Source organism: Saimiri boliviensis, chromosome 15 (genome assembly GCF_048565385.1).
Source record: "Saimiri boliviensis isolate mSaiBol1 chromosome 15, mSaiBol1.pri, whole genome shotgun sequence".
In the NCBI taxonomy this organism is placed as follows: domain Eukaryota; kingdom Metazoa; phylum Chordata; class Mammalia; order Primates; family Cebidae; genus Saimiri; species Saimiri boliviensis.
In genome coordinates this window covers 32,393,802-32,418,492 of record NC_133463.1, presented here as the reverse complement: position 1 = coordinate 32,418,492, position 24,691 = coordinate 32,393,802, and the positions used below count along the sequence as shown (strand labels likewise).

Genomic DNA, 24,691 nt, shown 5'->3' with positions numbered 1-24,691 from the left:
GAAAAGACCGCATTTACTTAACATTTCAAAATAGACACAAATGCTACTGACAACTTCTTTGGGCATCAGTTTCCTTATCTATATGGATTTCCTTCCTTACCTATAGGCCACGCCAAATGTAAACTCTCTAATTTTTTTACGGGTTCTAGCTACGTTGCCCAGGCTAGACTCAAACTCTTGGCCTTAAGTGATTCTCTGGACTCAAGTGTCCTTTTGCCTCACCCTCCCTAAGCTCTTTTCCAAAATCATCTTTTTCCTTTTTTAAAATTTTTATTTTTCGTTGTGGAGTACATGTGCAGGTTTGTTACATAGGTAAACGTGTACCACGGTGGTTTGTTGCACCTATCAACCCATCACCTAGGTATTAAGCCCAGCATGTATTAGCTATTTTTCCTGATGTTCTCCACCAACCCCCTGTCATCCCACCACAGGCCCCAGTGTGTGTTGTTCCCCTCTCTGTGTCCATGTGTTCTCATTGTTCAGCTCCCACTCGTGAGAACATGCAGTATTTGGTTTTCTGTTCCTGAGTTAGTTTGCTGAGGATAATAGCTTATAGCTTCATCCATGTCGCTGAAAAGAACATGATCTCATTCCTCAACTTTTTAAAAATGAAACGTAACTGGATTTTAAAGAAAAAAGAACTAAAACACCGTATTTTTCCAAATATTAAAAAATGTAAAAGTCTGTCAAAAACATTTCTTGACTACAAAATAGAACCAGTTTAATGACAATTTCTTAATTTTTAACTAGTAAGAATATAATTTTTTGAATGTTAAAAAGAATAAAAATTATTTATAATTGATTCATTCTCTTCCATTTTAGTCACTGCAAATGGTAACACAACAGCTTTCATAAACCCCTACCAAAATACTACTAAAAAGTAAATGAGAGGCCAAAACTTAATTTTGTCAAAAGCTGAAACCACCTCTTCAGTCCTATTACTATTTAAATCCAGGCATCTACTTCACCATAATAAACACCTACCAGTAACTGCTTACCACAAAGGCAAACAGAACACTCAGGAAGACAAAATTCCAGAATTACTATGTTCTGACAGCATCCTCCTTATGGACCATTCGGAGAATAGTTAAAATAGCAGGCCTTAGACTACACATCCTTAGAGGCCTGTTTGCAAGGCTGGCCACTAGCTAACTTCTGGGAACTTAGATTTTGAGAGGGTTCCTGTGCCTGTAACTGATAAGAATGGTTCCTTGTGCCTAATTTTTTTGTGCAAACAATATAATTATGTTGAATACCTGCTTTCCTTCCAGGAGTCTGGAATTCTGATTATAAGATAGGCAGTGAGTGCCTATATGGCTACCCACAATAAAAAAAATTGCATGCCAATTAGATTGATATAATTATTCCACAATGTATACATGTATCAAAACATCACATTGTTGCTACTTAAAAATAAAAACTAGGCTGGGCGCAGTGGCTCATGCCTGTAATCCCAGCACTTTGGGAGGCCAAAGTAGGTGGATCACAAGGTCAGGAGATTGAGACCATCCTGGCTAACATGGTGAAACCCATCTCACTAAAAATACAAAAAATAGCGTGGTGGCACATGCCTGTAGTCCCAGCTACTTGGGAGGCTGAGGCAGGAGAATCTCTTGAACCCAGGAGGCAGAGGTTGCAGTGAGCCGCGATCAAGCCACTGCACTCCAGCCTGGGCAACAGAGCAAGACTCTGTCTCAAAAATAACAATAATAATAAAATAAATAAAATAAAAAATAAAATGAAAAGGCCTGGGTGCCAAGTTTCTAAAGAGCTTCCTCAAGAGGCAAGACTTCACACATATTGTCACAACCTGTTACTATGAGAATTAGGCAGGTACTATGTGACTCCACTGAGAACGGATTCTGGCAGCTTGCAATTGGTTTCCCCAGACTTCTTCCTATGTACCGTTTTCCTTTGCTGAGTGTAACTATATGCTATGCTGGGCACGGTGGCTCACGCCTGTAATCCCAGCACTTTGGGAGGCCGAGGCGGGTGGATCACTAGGTCAAGAGATCGAGACCATCCTGGTCAACAAGGTGAAACCCCGTCTCTACTAAAAATACAAAAATTAGCTGGGCATGGTGGTACATGCCGGTAGTCCCAGCTACTCGGGAGGCTGAGGCAGGAGAATTGCTTGAACCCAGGAGGCGGAGGTTGCAATCGCGCCATTGCACTTCAGCCTGGGTAACAAGAGCGAAACTTCGTCTCAAAAAAACAAAACAAAACAAAACAAAAACTATATGCTGAGTTTTGTGGGTCCTCCTAGAGAATCTTGGTGCTCTTGGGGACCTTGACGTAGGACAATAGAGCCTTGGCACCACTTCAAAAGAAACCCTCCAAAGTACAATTATTTTTCCTTTCAAAATTTTCTCCTTCCTAATTTATCAGTTTCTGTCAATAAAACCACAGTTCCAATTGTTACCCTGGCTAGAAATCTCTAGCTCCTTCTCACTTTCCTTCACCTACTAGGTCCTGTTGCCAAGTCCTAGTACTAATATATAATGGCTACTTCACAATCTCTCTCAACATAAGCACAATATTTGTCTTTCCATTACCTGCTAAGGGCCAAGTACTTAAAACCTAGTACCTAGAAATCTCAGACTATTTTATCTTCCTAATAGCTCTAATTTCTTTTCCACTGCAATGTATCTTGCAACATAAAACCTGAGAATATTACTCTAATCATATCAGATCTGCTACTCCAAAATATTCAATACCTTTCAATATTCTAAAAATAAAATCCAAATTCCTTACCACAACCATTCTGGGCCCTTTATTTCCTCATCTGATACTCAAATATACCTCCTCCATATGGTGGGGAAAAAAATACCTAGTAAGTATTTAATTACTAGCTTCCTCTCAGTGACTGAAAGCATCACCTATTCAACTAAAAATAAAGTTATTAATAAGAAGTACCCCAATTCCTTTACAATCTCCAAGACTACAAATGTATCTATGTTGCACACTTAGAAGATTTCCTTTCTCCTGCCCAAAACCAAACTCCTACGCTTGTACTCTTGTTCTCATCTCCCACCAAGCCTTGCTCCAGCAATTAAGGTTTACTTCTACATTATAAACATCTCCCTCTCCAGTGACTTTGTAAATGAGTTGCTTTTCCCAGCCTACAAATGTGTTCAAGCCTCTTCTACTCGTGAAAAATAAAAACCTTTCTCTTTGACCCCAACATCTCCTTCTAGCTGCTGTCTTGTTTCTTACTTTTTCTCTTAGCCAAATGTCTTGTTTTGAAACATGGTCTCACTCTGCTACCCAGACTGGAGTGCAGTGGCACAATCACAGCCCACTGCACCCTTAATCTCTCGGGCTCAAGCAGTCCTCTCACCTCAGCCTCCTGAGCATCTGGGACCGCAGGTGCACACCACCATGACCAGCTAATTTTTTTTTAATTTTTTATTTTCTGTAGATGAGGTCTCCCCATGTTGCCCGGGCTAGCCAAATTTTTTTCTTTCTTTCTTTCTTTCTTTTTTTTGAGACAGTTTCCCTCTTGTTGCCCAGGCAGGAGTGCAGTAAAGCTAACTTGGCTCACTGTAACCACTTACTTCCTCCTGAGTAATTCTCCCGCCTCAGCCTCTCTAGTAGCTGGGATTACAGACACATGCCGCCATACCTGGCTAGTTTTTTTCTTTTTTTTTGTTTTTGTTTTTGTTTTTGTTTCTGTTTCAAGGTGGAGTCTCACTCTGTCACCCAGGCTGGAGTGCAGTGGCCCAATCTCGGCTCACCACAACCTCCAACCTCCTGGGTTGAAATGATTCTCCTGCCTCAGCCTTCCGAGTAGCTGAGTTTACAGACATGTGCCACCATGCCTCGCTACTTTTTGTGGGGGCTTTTTGCTTTTTTTTTTTTTTGAGACAGAGTCTCACTCTGTCACCCGGGCTGGAGTGCAATGGCCTGATCTCAGCTCACTGCAATCTCCAACCTCCCAGGTTCAAACGATTCTCCTGCCTGAGTCTCCCTCCCAAGTATCTGGGATTACAGGCGCCCACCTCCATGCCCAGCTAATTCTTATATTTTTAGTAGAGACAGGGTTTCGCCATGTTGGCCAGGCTGGTCTTGAACTCCTGACCTCAGGTGATCCGCCCACCTCAGCCTTCCAAAGTACTGGGATTGCAGGTGTAAGCCACTATACCCAGCTCTAGTTTTTGTATTTTTAGTAGAGATGGGTTTTGCCATGTTGGCCAGGCTGATCTCAAACTCCTGACCTCTGGTGATCCATCCAAATATTTTTTTGAAAAGTAGCCTATACTGTTTCAAATCCTCATTGGCCAGTGACTTATCACTCACACTTCCTCTCCCACTGCTACATTAAACTACTTTTGCCAGAGCCCCAGTTGCAATCTATGTAACAAAATACATGATTTCCTGTCCTTATCTTCTGAATGTCTGCACAGTATCAAAACAAACCATTCACTGCTTCCTAACACTATTTTTTTTCCTTGGTTTCTACTCTTTCCTGCTTCTCATTTTGTCTTTCTACTCCTAATTATCTTGCCTAAATGTATACTCTGCTCGTCTCTTACATTTTACTGCTCCCCAATCTTCCATCACTAACCCATTGATTTCCCAGTACACAATTTGTGTGGGTTGCCAGTATCTGGCCTCAAGTGTTCACTTAGGGCCTCCCTACCTTTCTTTCTCAGGGTTCCCCACAAAGCCATTAAAGGGTGTTCAGGCCGGGCGCAGTGGCTCAAGCCTGTAATCCCAGCACTTTGGGAGGCCGAGACGGGTGGATCACGAGGTCAAGAGATCGAGACCATCCTGGTCAACATGGTGAAACCCCGTCTCTACTAAAAATACAAAAAACTAGCTGGGCATGGTGGCGTGTGCCTGTAATCCCAGCTACTCAGGAGGCTGAGGCAGGAGAATTGCCTGAACCCAGGAGGCGGAGGTTGCGGTGAGCCAAGATCGCGCCATTGCACTCCAGCCTGGGTAACAAGAGCGAAACTCCGTCTCAAAAAAAAAAAAAAAGGGTGTTCAGACCACAAGCAGGAATAGCTCAGAAGATAAAAAACTTAATTCTTGTGGATATCCTTGAACCAAAGGGGACAGTTGGTAGACAAATGCCCCAGCCTGAATGTGTTAGGGAGATAAGCAGGAGACACACTTTAACCAGTTCTTCGGAGGGTCCCCAGTAGGATGAGCCCCAGCTGTCTCCAGCAATAATAAGTCTAATAACACTTCCTTTACTGGTTTTTCTCCTCTTCTTATCTTACTCTCTGCATGCATTTCTGCTTCCTAGGATAATCTTTCAAACCAAAAAACTGCACCCAAAACTTTGACTCAAGTTATCCTTTTAGGGAACTCAAACTAAGACAAGGTCTGATAGTTTCAGCTAAAAACAGGAACTTGGATAAGGTAAGTAGAGGTGTTAGAGTGGACACATATCCCAACTCCTGGTAATGCACTATACTCTAAATCAATGAAAATATTAATCACAAAAATAAGTAATAAAATAACTAAAATGCCATTTTTCCATTTTTACGTTAGGAAATTATTCACAGGCAAATGCCAAAAGAGAAAGTCTCAAAACAAAATTAAAAACCCACTATGCATGTTAGTCCTAACAATGGCAAAACTGTATAAACAGATAACAACAGAGGTAGATGGCAGATAGTAATGGAACCTTAAAGACATCTTTAACCAGGACTGTAAAATTAAGTTAGTAAAATATAATTTTAACTTACAATTTATTAAGAGTAATAGGTACAGACAGGTTTACATAGAAAAGCTCTCCTTCCTACACTATCCCTTTGTACCACCTTCCCAGAAGCAAGTTAGCAATTTCTCATTTATTCTTGCTCATATGCTTATACAAACATCGTTAATCATGACAATCTTTTACCAAAGTTCCCCGATTTTGCTTTAAGAGCTAACATAATATAAGCTAACCCACAGTAACATATTTCTCAGTTCCAGTACTGAATGACTTGTTTTTGAAATATCAAGCATCCTTACACATAAATAAGTTACCTACAATCAGATAAAAAGCAAAATCAACCACATAAAATTGCCTCCAATGATTTGTGAAATTTATTTCCCAAAAGAAAAACATGTCTTACCTAAAAAGAACAGGGTATGGATCATCCCTCTCTGGAGGTCCAGTAATTCGTGCCATCGTTGGGAAAGACTTAACAGGAGGTTGGATCATTGTATGAGGTGCAGTTTCCATTAAATGGAAAACTTCTTCTAGGAGGTTAATAAGCCTTTCTATTTCCCCTTCACTTATATTTGAGGATTCCAAAAGATCCATATCCATAGAAGCTTCCACCTCATTTTCATATTCTGGGTTTGTTCTTTCAAGTCCAGCATCTGTGTCGTGATCAGGTTCACTGTGGTTAGGAACAGATGAAGTCTTCTCTGCTAAATGGTCACCAAGTCTTTTAATCTCTGACAAGATTTCATAGAAATGGCATTTTTGGAGAATAGCTGAACCAGCAGTAACAACCCTCACAGTCTGATCTAAAAGTATGAGTTCCAGAAGCTTTTGATAACCACTTTTTTCATTCTGCCTACCTCTTAAAAAAGCTTCCATTCCTTCTGTCATACTAATGACACTGTCCAAAGCTTTAAAAGCATTTAACTTAAGAGAAGATGATACATGATCAGCAAACAGAAGCTCAAATAATCCACTGATGACTCCTGCTTGCAGCAGTCCCGTAACTCCTTGAGCCCCACATTCTACTAGTGAGGACACTAATTTGGTCCCAGCTTTGAGCTGTCGGACATTTAAGGCGATAGGCTGGCGAAGTGCTACTTGTAAATTTAAAGCTTGCATGGTCCAGTCTACCAACTGGCCAAGGGAGTCTTGTTTTGTGTTTTTTAACTGTAAGTAGCTTAACCCTTTTATTATTAAACTTGGAATTTCTTCTAAAGCTGTTACCCATTTTGCACCTCTATCTTCTCTATACAAATCTAAGAGTTCTGTTAACTTCACTGAGGCTTCGACTGCCCCTGAATTTTCTTTATCTGGACCTTGATCCTTCATTCTACTGATTTCAATTTCAAAAGTAGTCTTGTATGGACAGCTGAAGTATAACAGTGGTACAAGCTCCCTGTCATATGGATCATATGTCATAGGAGGAACTGAAGCTAAGTCTTCAGCAGTATATTCAACATCAAAGTTTGGATACTTAAATGTTTCACGTTCCAAGTCAGCAATTCCATCTTCATCACTGGAAATTTGTTCATAACCATCATCCCCTGAAAATTAGTATGAATAATATTTAAGTATTACATCATCTTGTATAATGCATACACTCTGATTGATCAAAAAATAGTTTAAAAAACAAAAAACAAATGAAAAAAAAAAGTTTAATAAAACATTAACAAAATTTTCCTCAACAATATTTCCTCAACAAAATTAACTTCTGCCCCAACATACTATCCACAATTTTACAACACTTTATACTTTCTTTTTTTTTTTTTGAGACGGAGTTTCACTCTTGTTACCCAGGCTGGAGTGCAATGGCACGATCTCGGCTCACTGCAACCTCCGCCTCCTGGGTTCAGGCAATTCTCCTGCCTCAGCCTCCTGCGTAGCTGGGATTACAGGCACGCGCCACCATGCCCAGCTAATTTTTTGTATTTTTAGTAGAGACGGGGTTTCACCTTGTTGACCAGGATGGTCTCGATCTCCTGACCTCGTGATCCACCCGCCTCAGCCTCCCAAAGTGCTGGGATTACAGGCTTGAGCCACCGCGCCCGGCTTTAACACTTTATACTTTCTAACAGAATAATTATAGACAAACTTCTTTTTTTCCTGGGTGAAACCTGAAAAATGGACAAACATTTTAAGCAAATTCCTCTGTATCTGTTTAGTTTTACAACTAACAGAAGTAACATGCAGTTACTCTGTAACTAACTCTATAAATCAGAAATACCTCAAAGTAACAAAAATATTTGTCTCAGGAGGAAAGAAATTAAGCTTGTCCTCCTGAGATTATTTTAAGATGTTAAAAAAAAAACTGGTTATATTAAAGTTAAATAAGAACTAATATCATAATTACAAGGTTAAACCAAATATTTTCAGCAAAACCATTATAGATTATTTTTATAACATTAATTTCACATTCTTGAACTTTTATTTCTCTGTATTTACCTATCACACAGTTTTGTAGGTCTCTATTATATTTTGATGGAAAATTTGTTCATTTAAAATACAGCTGGGCATGGTGGCTCATGCCTGTAATCCCAGCACTTTGGGAGGCCAAGGCAGGCGGATCACTTGAAGTCAAGGTCCAGGAGTCTGAGACCAGCCTGGCCAACATGGTAAAACCCCGATTTCTACCAAAAATACAAAAATCAGCCAGGCATGGTGGCGGGTGCCTATAAACCCAGCTACCTGGGAAGCTGACGGACGAGGATCACTTGAACTCTGGAGGTGGAGGTTGCAGTGAACCAAGACCGCACCACTGCACTCCAGTCTGGGTGACAGAATGAGACTTTGTCTCAAACAAAAAAAAGAAAAAAGAAAAAGAAAGCTTCCTGCCTAAAATTTAACTACTTTTGCCAGTTAAATATGATAAATCTAAAAAGAATTATTTGGTAATCTGGGCATGGGGGAAGCTAAAAAATGTATCATATGATAATCTAGCTATTTGTTATTTTGTAAAAGAATCACTGTGACCAGGTGCGGTGGCTCACACCTGCAATCCCAGCACTTTGGGAGGCCGAGGTGGGCGGATCAGAGGTCAAGAGATCGAGACCATCCTGGTCAACATGGTGAAACCCCGTCTCTACTAAAAATACAAAAAATTGGCTGGGCATGGTAGCAGGTGCCTGTAATCCCAGCTACTCAGGAGGCTGAGGCAGGAGAATTGCCTGAATCCAGGAGGCGGAGGTTGCAGTGAGCCGAGATCGCGTCATCACACTCCAGCCTGGGTAATAAAAGCAAAACTCCGTCTCAAAAAAAAGAGTCATGTGATTCTCAAACGACTCTCATTTTCACTGTCTGTAGAAAAAAGTAAAGGCAGATTATCTGTTATTTTTCATAAATGCTTTAACATTATAAGCCATTTCTTGGGCAAATTAAAAGCCAATCAGCTTGAGTATCTCTTACTTTCTGCTTTCAAAAGAAAAATAAAGCCTAATTAAAGGACTGTATCATACTACCACATGTACCTGTGTAATTGAGATTTTTTTCCCTTGAATTTCTAAAAATAATGTAGCATTTGCTAAAATACCTAGATGGCAGACATCTTTAGGAATTCCACCCAGCTTTACGACTCCTTACTCTGAAAATGGCCCACCAAATCCCTAACCAACATGTATTTGCTACATGACCCTGTTTTCCTGGTGAAAGCTGATGCTGTCGAGGTGAAACGCACATTTTGACTAGTCAAACAGAAAACTGAGATACAGTCAGGCAGTTTAGGCTAGTTGGTTAAACACAGACGATTAAAGTAGACACACAAAGCAAAGACAAGATGGAAATCTCATTTCTAGTTATGCCTTGAGGCCTACCTACATTCTGACCAGTGGGTTTCTTGTAACCCATTTATCTTTGCTAGAAATTCTTTTGCATCGTTCAAAGCTACATCGAGTTAGTTTCTAGTATTTAAACACAAAAATCCTAGCTAACATAACCCACCTTCACCTTCTTCATCCTCTTCACCTTCCTCCTCTTCATCTTCCTCTTCCTCCTCAGGGATACTGTCTACAGTATGTCTATCATCCTCATCCTCATCTTCTTCTTCTTCTACATCCACATCATCTTCATCATCTTCTCCTTCTTCTTGCTGTTCCTCTTCTACTTCTCCTTCATCAGAATACTGACCTTCCTGGGGAACAGAATTCCGATCAGGAGAAATGGGCTCAAAGTAATCTTCTCTATGAGGAGCATCCTCTTCCTTGTCACCAGACACTGAAAAATTGAGATTTAAGGTACAGATTATTGTAATGGTTTAAATGATACAAGGTAGCAAGACTGGATATGGCAACTACTTAATGATATTTTGGATGATGTAGCTCATAAATACCCTTTAAAAAAAAGTAGTAGAATTACTTGCTTTTAAAAATAAATATTGAGTATACACTGAGTGTGGTGGCTCATGCCTGTAATCCCAGCACTTTGGGAGGCTAAGGCAGGCAGATCACTTGAGGTCAGGAGTTCGAGACCAGCCTGACCAACATGGTGAAACCCTGTCTCTACTAAAAATACAAAAAATTAGCTGTGGTGGCGCGCACCTGTAATCCCAGCTACTCAGGAGGCTGAGGCAGGAGAATCACTTGAACCTGGGAGGTGACGATTGCAGTGAGCCAAAATCAGGCCACTGCACTCCCAACTGGCAACAGAGCAAGACACCATCTCCAAAAAAAAAAGCAAACAAAAATAACTGACTATACATGGTGCAACTTCTACAGTGAGAAATAATAAAGTATACTATTAAGACATTCCTTTTCTTTTTAGCTTTTAAGTTACTATACAGATTTTTATCTTTTCCAAAACAAACCACTTATTTTTATTTTTTTATTATTATTTTTTAATAGAAAACAGGGTCTCCCTTGGCCAGGCGCGGTGGCTCAAAGCCTGTAATCCCAGCACTTTGGGAGGCCGAGGCGGGTAGATCACAAGGTCGAGAGATCGAGACCATCCTGGTCAACATGGTGAAACCCCATCTCTACTAAAAATACAAAAAACTAGCTGGGCGTGGTGGCGCGTGCCTGTAATCCCAGCTACTTAGGAGGCTGAGGCAGGAGAATTGCCTGAACCCAGGAGGCGGAGGTTGCGGTGAGCCGAGATCGCGCCATTGCACTCCAGCCTGGGTAACAAGAGCAAAACTCCGTCTCAAAAAAAAAAAAGAAAAAGAAAAAGAAAACAGGGTCTCCCTATGTTGTCCAGGCTGGTCTCAAACTCCTTGGCTCAAGAGATCCTCCTGCCTGAGGCTCCCAAAGTGCTAGGATTACAGGCATGAGCCACCACATCCAGCCCAATACTGCTGATTTTTAATTGGGACTCTTTTTGTACACACACTACAGCAAACTAACACTTTATTTTGACACAGCTTCAAATGAATTAACTTTCTTTTTTTTAACAAGTTCACTGGCCAACAAAAAGAAAAACACAAGAAGCGGCCAGGCACTGTGGCTCAAGCCTATAAATCCCAGCACTGTCGGAGGCCAAGGTGGGAGGATCACTTGAGTTCAAGACCAGCCTGGGCAACATAGGAAATTCCTTCTCTATGAAAACTAAAAAAATTAATCAGGCATGGTGGCATACAACTGTAGTCCTAGCTATTGAGGAGGATGAGGTGGGAAGGTTTCTTGAAACGGGGAGGTCAAGGCTGCAGTAAGGTGGGACGGTGCCAGCCACTGCACTCTAGTCTGGGTCACAGAGCAAAACCTGTCTCAAAAAAAAAAAAAAAAAAAAAAAAAAAAAAAAAAAATTGCATAGCATGGGAGAGAATGCATCAAGATTTGATTACTAGCACCTAATTTCTTTAGTCAAAAAGCACTATCAGACAGGGCGGTGGCTTATGCCTGTAATCCTAACACTTTATGAAGATGAGGCAGATAGACCACTTTAGCTCAGGAGTTCCAGCCTGGGCAGAATAGTGAGACCCCCATCTCTACGGATATTTTAAAAATTAGCCAGGCATGTTGATGCACACCTGTAGTCCCAGCTACTTAGGAGGCTGAGGTGAGAAGATCACTTAAGCCTGAGTGGTCAAGACTGCAGTGAGCCATGATCACAGCAAAACTGCAGTGAGCCAATGCACTCCAGCCTGAGCAACAGAGTGAGACCATCTCAAAACAAAAACAAAAACAAAAATGTACTATTAACTGAGAGGGAAAACCTTTGCACTGGTTTTATTTATACCTGGCAGAGGCACAGGATCATCTTCATCATCATCAGGAGGAGGGGGTCCTGGAGGAGTTCTTGGTCCCCTTGGCTGCGGTCTTGGAGGGCTTCCATTAAACTGATCTTCTTTCTCCCCATCAGCTAGTGTTTTACGGGAGACAGAAATAGAACTTTGAAATTACAGATGACCCCCAAACAACATGGCCTTGAACTATGTGGGTCCACTTACATGTCATTTTTTTTTAAAGCATACAGAGATCTAAAATATGGTATTTGAGGGATGCAAAATCTGCATATGTATGAAGGGCTAACTTTGTATATACTGGTTCCTCAGGGCGAGCTTCAGGACTTGCATATGCACAGATTTGTGTATATACAGGCAGTCCTGGAACAAATCCATCCTCCGAATAGAACAAAGATAATCATGCTGAAGTATAGGGAAATGAATGGGTAAAAAAATACTTTTCATCATTTGAGATTTTCATCTTCAGAATTAGCTGATAATAAACTTTTCTGGCTGGGCGCAATGACTCACTATAATCCCAGCACTTTGGGAGGCCAAGGCGAGTGGATCACCTGAGGTCGGGAATTCAAGACCAGCCTGACCAACATGGAGAAACCCCATCTCTACTAAAAATACAAAATTAGCCAAGCATGGTGGCCCATGCCTGTAATCCCAGTACTCAGGAGGCTGAGGCAAGAGAATCTTAAACCTGGGAGGCTGAAGTTGCAATGAGCCAAGATCGTGCCATTCCACTCCAGCCTGGGCAACAAGAGCGAAACTCCGTCTCAAAAAAAAAAAAAAAAAAAAAAAGGCAAAAACTTTTCCTTCCTGGCATCTTAGAAATTTTACTAATTAATTTATATTAATGGTATTACAATTTCTGACTTCCCACATACTGAAAAAATACTTCTCATCATTTGAGATTTTTATCTTCAGAATTAACTGATGATAAACTTTTCCTCCTTGGCATCTTAACAGAAATTTTGCTAATTAATGTATATTGGTAACATTAGAATTTCTGACTTCCCACATACCAAAATATAATGTATACACTCTTAGGCTTGGGCATAATCCCAGAGAATGAAGATTTGTTTTCATGCAAAAGAAGTACAAGAATGTTCAGCTTTATTTGTGACAGTCAATGTCCTTCAACAGGTGAGCAGTTAAATAAATTTTGGTACATCCATATTTTGTAATACCACTCAGCAATAAAAAAGAACTATTTCTATACAATACGTTAAACTTCAAGGAAATTATGCTGAATGAAAAAAGTCAATTTCACAAAGATATTGCATGATTCCATTGATGTAACATGTGTAAAAAAATATAATTATGACTGGGTGTGGTGGTTCACACTTGTAATCCCAGCACTTCGGGAGGCTGAGGCTGGGGATCACAAGGTCAGGAATTCGAGACCAGCCTGGTCAATATGGTGAAACCCTGTCTCTACTAAAGATACAAAAAATTAGCTGGGTATGATGGCACATGCCTGTAATCCCAGCTACTGGGGAGGCAGAGGCAGGAGAATCACTTGAACCCAGGAGGTAGAGGTTGCAGAGAGCTGAGATCGTGCCACGGCACTCCAGCTTGGGCAACAAAAGTGAAACTCCGTCTCAGAAAAAAATATGTATATCTAAGTGTGTGAGTGTGTGTGTGTGTGTGTGTGTGTGTGTGTGTGTGTGTGTGTCTATAAAGGGGAGATAGGGAATCTTGGGGCAATGGCATAGTTAAGCATTTTGGGTTTGTTTGTTTTTTTTTTGAGACAAAGTCTTGCTCTGTCACTCAGGCTGGAGTGCAGTAGCACGATCTCGGCTTACTGCAGCCTCCAGCTCCAGGATTCAAGTGATTCTCCTGCCTCAGCCTCCCAAGTAGCTGGGACTACAGGCGTGCACCACCACGTCTGGCAAATTTTTGAGTTTTTAGTAGAGATGGGGTTTACCATGTTGGCCAGGCCGGTCTCAAACTCCTGACTTCAAGTAATCTGCCCATCTTGGCCTCCCAAAGCACTGGGATTATAGGCATGAGCCACGGCACCCAGCCCAGTTAAGTATTTTGATCATGGTGTTAGTTAAGCAATGCTGTACACATAACATAAAAATGCACAGTTATACACAAACACACAAACAAGTACATGTCTAACTAGTGAAATCTGAATAAGCTCCACAAACTGCACCAACACCAATTTTCTGGTTTTGATATTGTACATTTATAAAAGATGTTATCACTAGGGGAGGCTAAAGAGTGCACAGGACTTCCCTGTACATTTCTTTGCAACCTCTTGTCAATCTATAATTTTCAGAAAGTAAAAAGTTAAAGGGCCAACTGTGGTGGCTCACACCGATCAACCCAGCATTTTGAAGGGCTGAGGTGGGAGGATCACTTGAGGCTTAGAGTTTGAGACCAGTTTGGGCAACACAGTGAAACCCTCAACTCTACAAAAAACTGAGTGGGAGTGGAGGGTAGCAGACACCTATAGTCCTAGCTACTCCACAGGCTGACGTGGAAGGACTGTGTGAGTCCACGCTTTCGAGCTTACAGTGAGCTATGATCAGGCCACTGCACTCCAGCCTGGGTGACAGAACAACATCCTGTCTCTAGAAAAAAAAAATTAAATTAAAAAAATTTTTTAATAAAAAGTCAAAAACATTATATATAATGTATGTGCTTAAGTGTTAATTTTTAAACAAATCAGTAAATTGAACAAATTTTTAGAGTAACCACTATCTATGTCAGACACTATAGTAAGACTGAAAACAAAAAGGTATGTAAAACATACTTTCTATCCACAAAAAGCTCACAGTTTGGTCAAAAAAAAAAAAAAAAAAAACAAGCACAGAAGAATTAAGGACTAAAAGAAAAAGAAAACTGAAAGAATAACTGTGCTTAGCAGGTTAAGATACAAGAAAAGCACAGTGTATGACCACCATCAGAAAAAAAACCCTCACACCACACTACCATATCAGGACTCAGAGAAACAAAGGTCATTTATAGTCACAAAAATGCTAACTATGAAGCAAAATATTTTTCCTTAGTGACTTTAATCACAATTTCAAAATGGATTCTTGAAAATCCTTTATTTATTTTGTGTGTATGTTTTTGTTTTTGAGATAGGGTTTTGCTCTGTTGCCTAGGCAGGAGTATAGTAGCACGATCATGACTCACTGCAGCCTCAACTTCCCAGGCTCAAGTGATCCTCTCACCTCAGCCTCCAGAGTAGCTGGACCACAGGCACATGCCATCATGCCCAGCTAATTCTTTTTTTGGTAGGAGCAGGTTCTCTCTGTGTTGCCCAGGCTGGTCTCACACTCCTGTGCTCAAGCAATCCTCCTACCTCAGCCTCTCAAAGTGTGGGGATTACAGGCATAAGCTACCATGCCCAGCCTATTTATTTTTAGAGATGGGAGTCTCACTATGTTGCCTGGAATGGACTCAAACTCCTGGGCTCAGTCAACCCTTTTACCTCAGCTTCTTGAGTAGCTGGGACCACAGATGAGTACCACTGCAGCCAGCTCTGAATCTCACTATGTCAACTTCTGTTTAATAGAAATGGGGTCTTGCCATGTTGGCCAGGCTGGTCTTGAACTCCTGGGCCCATGCGATCCTCCCACTTCAGCCTTCCCAAAGTGCTAGGATTACAGCCATGAGTCACTGCACCCAGCCTTGTGGTCAGCTTCTTACAGTGATTAACACTGGAGTGAGAAGAGATTCTGAGAAACATGAGTCCAGCTGCCTGCCTTCCGAAAGAAAGCCGCTGAAGTTCTTATTTTTCTTGTTTCCAGTTAATGAGCAAAAGGTTCTCAAAAGTAGAAAAAATCTACATTAGTTAAGATGTATACACTTAACCAAATTTTAAATGCATTCTTGAAAAGTATTTCAGGAGTATCTAAGAAACTCCCTGCCTGTTTTTCAATTCATTTACAGATAATTTTAACAGTAAACCATAAATAGTCACTGGATTGTACTATCATTAAGATATTTTAAATGGGAAAAAAATTCCCTCAGATCAATTTTAAAAGCTCTTTAAGAAAATAGAGGAAGAGCCGGGCGCGGTGGCTCAAGCCTGTAATCCCAGCACTTTGGGAGGCCGAGGCGGGTGGATCACGAGGTCGAAAGATCGAGACCATCCTGGTCAACATGGTGAAACCCCGTCTCTACTAAAAATACAAAAAAAAAAACTAGCTGGGCGTGGTGGTGCATGCCTGTAATCCCAGCTACTTAGGAGGCTGAGGCAGGAGAATTGCCTGAGCCCAGGAGGCGGAGGTTGCGGTGAGCCGAGATCGCGCCATTGCACTCCAGCCTGGGCAACAAGAGCGAAACTCCGTCTCAAAAAAAAAAAAAAAAAGAAAGAAAATAGAGGAAGAAAATAAAATGTTAACACTTCAACATAAAAAGAAATTTTTATAGACAAGAATGGGAGACTAACAGAGAGCTTTAAGCAAGGTTCAAGAGTAGAAGAGGTGTGCCTGCTCACTCTCTCCCTCCCTACTCCCTCGCTTTTCCTCCCTCTCTTTCTCTCTCTCCCTCCCCTTCACTCTCTTGCCTCCTCTTCTTTCCTTCTCTTCCTATCTCTTCCTCTCCCTCCCTCTCTCCCTTTGCCCCTCTGCTTCCTCTCACCTCCTCTCTCTCTCTCTCTCCCCCTCTTCTTCCTCTCTCCCTCTCAAAAAATAAAACAAAACCAAAAGGTAGAAAAGTGCTCTTCGAATTATTATTATTATTATTATTTTACATCATGGATATAAGTTTCACAGGCAAAAGCAAATTTAAAATTCTCACCATGCTTTGGATTCCTTTTCAAACTTGGCTGTGGCTGGGGAGGTGGTGGAGGTGGAGGTGGTGGTGGTGGAGAGTCTCTGTCATGACTTATCACTCTATCCACTGATCCGTATATTGCCAGTGTCAGACAGTTGTACCAGCCTCTTAGCACCAGACCATCAGTATTCACCTGATTTTTAGGGAAGGAAAAAAACTTTCAAAGTCATTTTAAAATACTAGAAGTTAACTGACAACAAATTAGATTGTGGTTCAACTGAAGTCTCTAAAAGTATGCTGAAAATGCAAAGTCAACACAAAAGTGAAGGCATAGCTTTTACATTGGCTCTCCAGAGTTACCATAACTATACCTGCACCTGTCCTAAGATTACATCTCCCAGTTCTTTACTTTATGTCAATCTTGTTCAAAAAGTATAATCAGATTCCCATCCAAGAGAAAAGAAATGAGAATAAAATTAAGTAGGAGTTATTGCTAATTAATAAATTAAACCCCAATAGGCACAGGGGTGGTAGAAGGCACCAAAAGCACAAATGATGCTCAGTTTCAAGAATGAGAAAATCCAGCCGGGCGCGGTGGCTCAAGCCTGTAATCCCAGCACTTTGGGAGGCTGAGGCGGGTGGATCACGAGGTCAAGAGATCGAGACCATCCTGGTCAACATGGTGAAACCCCGTCTCTACTAAAAATACAAAAAACTAGCTGGGCGTGGTGGCGCGTGCCTGTAATCCCAGCTACTTAGGAGGCTGAGGCAGGAGAATTGCCTGAACCCAGGAGGCAGAGGTTGCGGTGAGCCGAGATCGCGCCATCGCACTCCAGCCTGGGTAACAAGAGCGAAACTCTGTCTCAAAAAAAAAAAAAAAAAAGAATGAGAAAACCCATAAAACCACATAGCATTCTTCTCACAAGCCAAGTTCACACATATAGGTATATTTTATGTGCCCACATTGTACCTTAAAAAGTGAATGGCCAGGCACAGTGGCTCACATCTGTAATCTCAGCAGTTTGGGAGGCTGAGGTGGGTGGATCACAAGGTCAGGAGATCAAGACCAGCATGGCCAAGATGGCAAAACCCCACTTCTACTAAAAATACAAAAATTAGCCAGGCGTGGTGATGCGCGCCTGTAATCCCAGCTATTCAGGAGCCTAAGGCAGAGAACTTCTTGAACCCAGGAGGCAGAGGCTGCAGTGAACCAAGATTGCACCATTGCACCCCACTTTGCCTCAAAAAAAAAAAAAGATAAGGGAACCCTGAGGCATCAAACAAATGGCTTTTGCAAAGAAACTTTCTCCTAAAAAGATTAAAGACTTTTGCCAATGCCACTAACCCTCAATATTTCTCTATAAGATAAAAATATCTACGCTTTTCAGAGCTTATCTACAGGAATAGCTAGATCTTCAAATCTAGGAGAGGTGGATGGGGTAGATATTGTCATTCCCTTTTAAGAAATAAGAAAATTGCCGGGCGTGGTGGCTCACGCTTGTAATCCCAGCGCTTTGGGAGTCCGAGGCGGGTGGATCACGAGGTCAAGAGATCGAGACCATCCTGGTCAACATGGTGAAACCCCGTCTCTACTAAAAATACAAAACATTAGCTGGGCATGGTGGCGTGTGCCTGTAATCCCAGCTACTCAGGAGGCTGAGACAGGAGAATTGCCTGAACCCAGGAGGCGGAGGTTGAGGTGAGCCGAGATCACGCCACTGCACTCCAGCCTGGGTAACAAGAGCAAAACTCGGTCTCAAAAAAAAAAAAAAAAAAGAAAGAAGAAAATTGAGATCGTGCCATTGCACTCCAGCCTGGGTGGCAGAGTGAGACTCCGTTTCAAAAAAAAAGGAGAAAGAAATAAGAAAATCAGAGCATGTGACCTTTTAAGAAATAAAAAATTGTTTACTATGACCCATGTAAAGGAGAAAAAAAAGAAAGAAGAAAATCAGAGCACGTGAAGAAGAGCCTGCACTAGAAACGAAAGGCCCTGACTTCCGAGTTCTCTTTCCACTCCACCATATTGGGAAAAGATAAAGTTATAAGTGTTACTGGGGCCCCTTCTGGAGACACAATAAGGAAAGAAGAAATTAATGTTGCCTTGCTAGACTATACAGGAAACTGGGGACCAGAAGAAGGGCTCAAAGACTATGCCCAAGATATGTTGATAGACTGAACAGAAATCCCACTGGAAGGAAGATAAACAGATAACAATGATAATTTTTAGTCTAAACAGGATGCAAAGATTAAATACCCATCCTCCCCAAAACCAAACAGCAAGCTGAGTAGTCCTAAACCAGGTCATAATTATTTTTGCATTTCAAATCTGTCACTAAATGCTTCCAGCATGGCATCTGCCATATCAAGAAAAAAGGCGTATTTTTGAATAGGAAAGGAGAAATATGCACTTTTTTTTTTTTTTTTGAGATCGAGTCTTGTTCTGTCACCCAGGCAGGAGTGCACTGTCTTTTTTTTTTTTTTTGAGACGGAGTTTCGCTCTTGTTACCCAGGCTGGAGTGCAATGGCGCAATCTCGGCTCACCGTAACCTCCGCCTCCTGGGCTCAGGCAATTCTCCTGCCTCAGCCTCCTAAGTAGCTGGGATTACAGGCACGCGCCACCACGCCCAGCTAGTTTTTTGTATTTTTAGTAGAGACGGGGTTTCACCATGTTTTTTTTTTTTTTTTTTGAGACGGAGTTTCACTCTTGTTACCCAGGCTGGAGTGCAATGGCTTGATCTCGGCTCACCGCAACCTCCGCTTCCTGGGCTCAGGCAATTCTCCTGCCTCAGCCTCCTAAGTAGCTGGGATTACAGGCACGCGCCACCATGCCCAGCTAGTTTTTTGTATTTTTAGTAGAGATGGGGTTTCACCATGTTGACCAGGATGGTCTCGATCTCTTGACCTCGTGATCCACCCGCCTCAGCCTCCCAAAGTGCTGGGATTACAGGCTTGAGCCACCGCGCCCGGCCAGGATTTCACCATGTTGACCAAGATGGTCTTGATCTCTCGACCTCGTGATCCACCCACCTCAGCCTCCCAAAGTGCTGGGATTACAGGCTTGAGCCACCGCGCCCGGCCAGGAGTGCACTGTCATACTGTCAGCTCACTGCAACCTCTACGTCCTGGGTTCAAGTGATTCTCCTGCCTCAGTCTCCTAAGTAGCTGGGATTACAGGCACGCAACACAATATCCGGCTAATTTTTATATTTTTTAGTAGAGATGGGATTTCAACCACGTTGGTCAGGCTGGTCTCAAACTTCTGGCCTCATGATCCCCCTGCCTAGGACTCCCAAGGTACTGGGATTACAGGTGTGAACCAACCTGCCTGGCCCTGAAACATGCACTTTCAAAAGAAACTTTAATTAAGGCACAGTAGTGTCTAATAACAATTTGCCTGCTTGTTGTCTTCTTGAACTTGTCTATCTAAATGAAATAAGATAAAGCACAAATGCTGGCCTCTTCTTGACTCAAAAAGAGGAAGAAAGAGCTTTATAGTGTCTTTACTGCACTATCTGTAGTGTTTTAACATTACAGTGTCTTTACTGCATTATAAAATAGCATCTAGATGCAGGAAGAATCAGATAAGAAATGACATTCTGCAACACTGATTTATATGGATCAAAAACTTTAAATGGAGTTGAGAAGAAACAGTAATGACGAGTTGAAAACTGACTTCCACAATTACCTTTGAGTTTGGTCTAAAGATGATGGACGTATTCTCATCATATTCCAGACTGTCAAGAGAGTAGAAATAAATATATAAGCTCAAACACTGAACATCAGAGTTCATGAAGATGTCTTTCTAGATTCAAATATTTTAATATAATCAAATGCTAGATTTTTGTTTTCATTCAATATACCACAAAGGTTGAGTTTAATGTACTGCCCCAAAATGTGATAAAGAAAAAAATACTGGCCGGGCGCGGTGGCTCAAGCCTGTAATCCCAGCACTTTGGGAGGCCGAGGCGGGTGGATCACGAGATCGAGAGATCGAGACCATCCTGGTCAACATGGTGAAACCCCGTCTCTACTAAAAATACAAAAAACTAGCTGGGCGTGGTGGTGTGTGCCTGTAATCCCAGCTACTCAGGAAGCTGAGGCAGGAGAATTGCCTGAGCCCAGGAGGCGGAGGTTGCGGTGAGCCGAGATCGCGCCATTGCACTCCAGCCTGGGTAACAAGAGCGAAACTCCGTCTCAAAAAAAAAAAAAAAAAAAAAAAAAAAAAGAGAAAAAAATACATAAATCCCAGATTCTGAATTAATTGCTTTGGGGTGAGTATGGACATCAGTAATTTTTTAAAAGTATACCAGGTAATTCTAATGTACAGCCAGAGTAGAGAACCATCACATTACAGTCATACAAAAATGTTGAGTACAACCAAAATTTAAGAAAAGCACCTAGTTTTGAGTAGGTACTGACATAAAAACACCTCCAAATACTAAAAATTACATGTTTCAAATTGTCTAAGGTTTTCCTTCATTAAAAAATTTAAATTATTGACATAATTTAATAATAAATAAGGGAAGGGTCAATAACAGAATGAGTGATGTCTAAGAAACTGCTAATTCCTGATAGGAACAGACATTTTCCCGTTTTTAAGCTGCCTTTAAATTTTCTTATTTTATGAGTTCTAAGTAAACCCATCAAATGATCATTTGTTTGCAGACATCATAACAACAGGTTTAATAATTCCTAACTTGAAAAAAAATACCTAGCATGTATAAATAATCAAAAAGGGGGCATCTACTAACAAAAGTTTCGTTTTACAAAATGTGGCTATGGAATTATAAATTGCACAGTACCGTGATATGAAAGACATGCATAAATTAGTTCTCAATGTGTCCATATATTTTTTAAGAATCAAAAAGCAGTATTTCCCAAATTAGAAGGTTACTATCATGTGTGAATGTATCATGTATATAAGAAATGCATGCACAAGTAAAAAGATAACAAACAATGGCTGTTTCACACACTTAAATTTTTATTTTATAAAAACTCAACATCTCCTTAGGAGTTTGACATTTCTTTAATACTGCCTTGATACAATTAAACCCAGTGCTATTGGATCTATCACAGATACATCTGTTTCTTCTATCTAAAGAATCAAAAGATATTGCTTACTAACACTCATGAGTTTCTTGTGAAATTGCCTAGCAGGTACATACCTTCCCAACCTATCAAAAACTGGGGCACTTGGTTTGCTTACGTTGTTGAAGAATAAGTCTAATTGAAATGTATGTGGAGATGTCTCTCTGTGAATGAAAGAAAGTTGAACCATCAGCCTTTGTTAACAAACACTTCCTAAATTAAAACAAATAACATAGTAAGTACAAAGTTAAGAGCAACTCTCAAATTAGAATATAACATCCCTAAGATTTAAATAACAAAAATATAGTTAACTATGATATTGTATGTAATTTTATTCACATCCAATCTCAAGCAGCCAAGAGCTCACTTTAAGTATTACTGAATATCAAATTTTAATCATCAAGTACTTTTTACATCCTATAACTATTTCCTTTCTTTTTTTTTTTTTTTTTTCAGATGAAGTTTTGCTCTTGTTGCCCAAGTACAATGGCACAATTTCGGCTAACTGCAACCTCCACCTCCTGGGTTCAAGCGATTCTCCTGCCTCAGCCTCCTGCGTAGCCGGGATTAAAAGTGCACGCCACCACACCAGCTACTTTTTGTATTTTTCGTAGAAAGAGGGTTTCACCATGTTAGCCAGGCTGGTCTCAAACCCCTAACCTCAGGTGATCCACCCGCCTCGGCCTCCCAAAGTGCCGGGACTACAGGCGTGAGCCACTGCACGCAGCTTCCCTTTCTTTTTTGAGACAGAGTCTTGCTTTCTTGCCCAGGCTGGAGTACAGTGGTGTGATTATAGCTCACTATAACCTCAAGCTTCCAGACTCAAACAATCCTCCACCTTCAGCTTCCCAAATAGCTGCAACTACAGGTGTATGCCAGCCACTACATTGGGCTATTTTTCTTCTTTTTTTCAGTAGACACAAAGTATCACTATGTTACCCAGGCTGGTCTCCAGCTCCTGAGCTCAAGTGATCCTCCCAAGTCAGCCTCCCAAAGCAGTGGCATTCAGGCATGAGCTGCTGCACCATGCTTGTTCCCTTTCATTATCAAAAGAATCAGGAATTAACTAACTTCAAGTTGTATAAGTACAATTTAATTTCAACTTAATCCACATTAATACAAGACTATAACAGTAATTTTAGCATCAGAGCCCTAAGTTGTGACTTAAAGCCAACTGATATTTGTACAGCAGCAATTTACAAAAATATTTTGGGGTTTCTAAAAATAGATTATTTGGTTAAGATCAGAGCCTATGGGCCCGGCACAGTGGCTCACGCCTGTAATCCCAGCACTTTGGGAGGCCGAGGCGGGTGGATCACGAGGTCAAGAGATCGAGACCATCCTGGTCAACATGGTGAAACCCCGTCTCTACCAAAAATACAAAAAATTAGCTGGGCATGGTGGTGTGTGCCTGTAATCCCAGCTACTCAGGAGGCTGAGGCAGGAGAATTGCCTGAACCCGGGAGGCGGAGGTTGCAGTGAGCCGAGATCGCACCATTGCACTCCAGCCTGGGCAACAAGAGTGAAACTCTGTCTCAAAAAAAAAAAAAAAAAGATGAGAGCCTATTTAATTTGCATTAGTCTGAAATCTTGCTACACTTTATGTAAAAGATACTATACCACAGCACACTCGATCGAAATTCCTTAAATTCAACTAAAATTTTCACTTTGAACACAACATGCTTTATTCTTGTTCATTTACATAAAAACATAAATGTTAGCCGGGCGCGGTGGCTCAAGCCTGTAATCCCAGCACTTTGGGAGGCCGAGGCGGGTGGATCACGAGGTCAAGAGATCAAGACCATCCTGGTCAACATGGTGAAACCCCGTCTCTACTAAAAATACAAAAAATTAGCTGGGCGTGGTGGCGCGTGCCTGTAATCCCAGCTACTCAGGAGGCTGAGGCAGGAGAATTGCCTGAACCCAGGAGGCGGAGGTTGCGGTGAGCCGAGATCGCGCCATTGCACTCCAGCCTGGGTAACAAGAGTGAAACTCCGTCTCAGAAAAAAAAAAAAAAAAAAAACATAAATGTTAATAACTATAATGTCTAGAGTACTATCAAAGAGATTCCTGCGTGTACTTCTGGTACAAGCACAAACAGGCATAATCAGTCTGAAAAACAATGTGGCACTAAAATTCAGGATACTAAGAAAACGTTTATATCAAGCCACTGCTTGAACGTATTCCCCAAAGTTCATGTGCCGGAAACTCAATCACCAATGCAACAGTGTTGGGAGGCAAGCCTAATAAGAGGTGACTGGGTCATGAGGACTCTGCCCTCATGAATGAATGAGTGTTGCCATCTGGGGAATGGGTTAGTTAACAGTGTAGTGTACTTGTTAACAATGCAAGTTCAGCCCCCTTTTGCTCTCTTGGGCTCTCTGGCTCTTTTGCTTTCCATTATGGGATGAAGCAACAAAATCGTTCTTGCCAGACTGCTGGCACCTTGATACTGGACTTTGCAGTCTCCAGAACTGTGAGATATAAATTTCTTTATAAATTATCCAGTCTGTTGTATTCTGTTAAAGTAACACAAAATGGATAAAGACACATCATTTGATTCACTTTTTTCTAGAAAGTGTTTCTACAGAAACACTGACATACGAACAGATTTTTTTCAAGAGGATATTCATCATACTATTACTTGTAATTTGAAAACTAAAAAACATCTAATGCTCTCCACATAGGAGACCAATCAAATATATTACAGTATAGTCACCCATTAGACTATATAGCTATTAGAGAGCATAAAATCAAATAATATTTTATGATTAAAAGGGCTCCTGATATATTATTAAATGAAATAATACATAAAACAATAAAAATTAACAGCAACATAACCAGCATATATTTGCCTTATCCAATTCAATCACATGAGGCCAACAACTCTAGTCTCTTCCTCTTGCCCTTCATTAGTTCTTTTTCTTTCCTTTTCTTTTTTGAGATGGAGTTTTGCTCTTGTCACCCAGGCTGGAGTGCAGTGGTATGATCTTGGCTTACTGCAACCTCTGCCTCCCATGTTCAAGTGATCTTCC

The 24,691-nt window shown here is 41.1% G+C and overlaps 1 protein-coding gene across 1 annotated transcript in view; it reads right to left on the bottom strand.

Moving 5' to 3' along the window:
• The window catches only part of VIRMA (vir like m6A methyltransferase associated), a 74,623-nt gene that overhangs the window by 34,000 nt on the left and 15,932 nt on the right, over positions 1–24,691 (bottom strand). Inside the window, exons 3-8 of the mRNA XM_039464637.2 lie at positions 21,734–21,820; positions 20,254–20,302; positions 16,593–16,761; positions 11,834–11,956; positions 9,605–9,877; positions 6,075–7,215 (exon numbers count right to left, since the gene is read on the bottom strand). Of these exons, the coding sequence (XP_039320571.2) occupies positions 6,075–7,215; positions 9,605–9,877; positions 11,834–11,956; positions 16,593–16,761; positions 20,254–20,302; positions 21,734–21,820 (1,842 nt within the window). The remainder of the gene's footprint in view (positions 1–6,074; positions 7,216–9,604; positions 9,878–11,833; positions 11,957–16,592; positions 16,762–20,253; positions 20,303–21,733; positions 21,821–24,691) is intronic.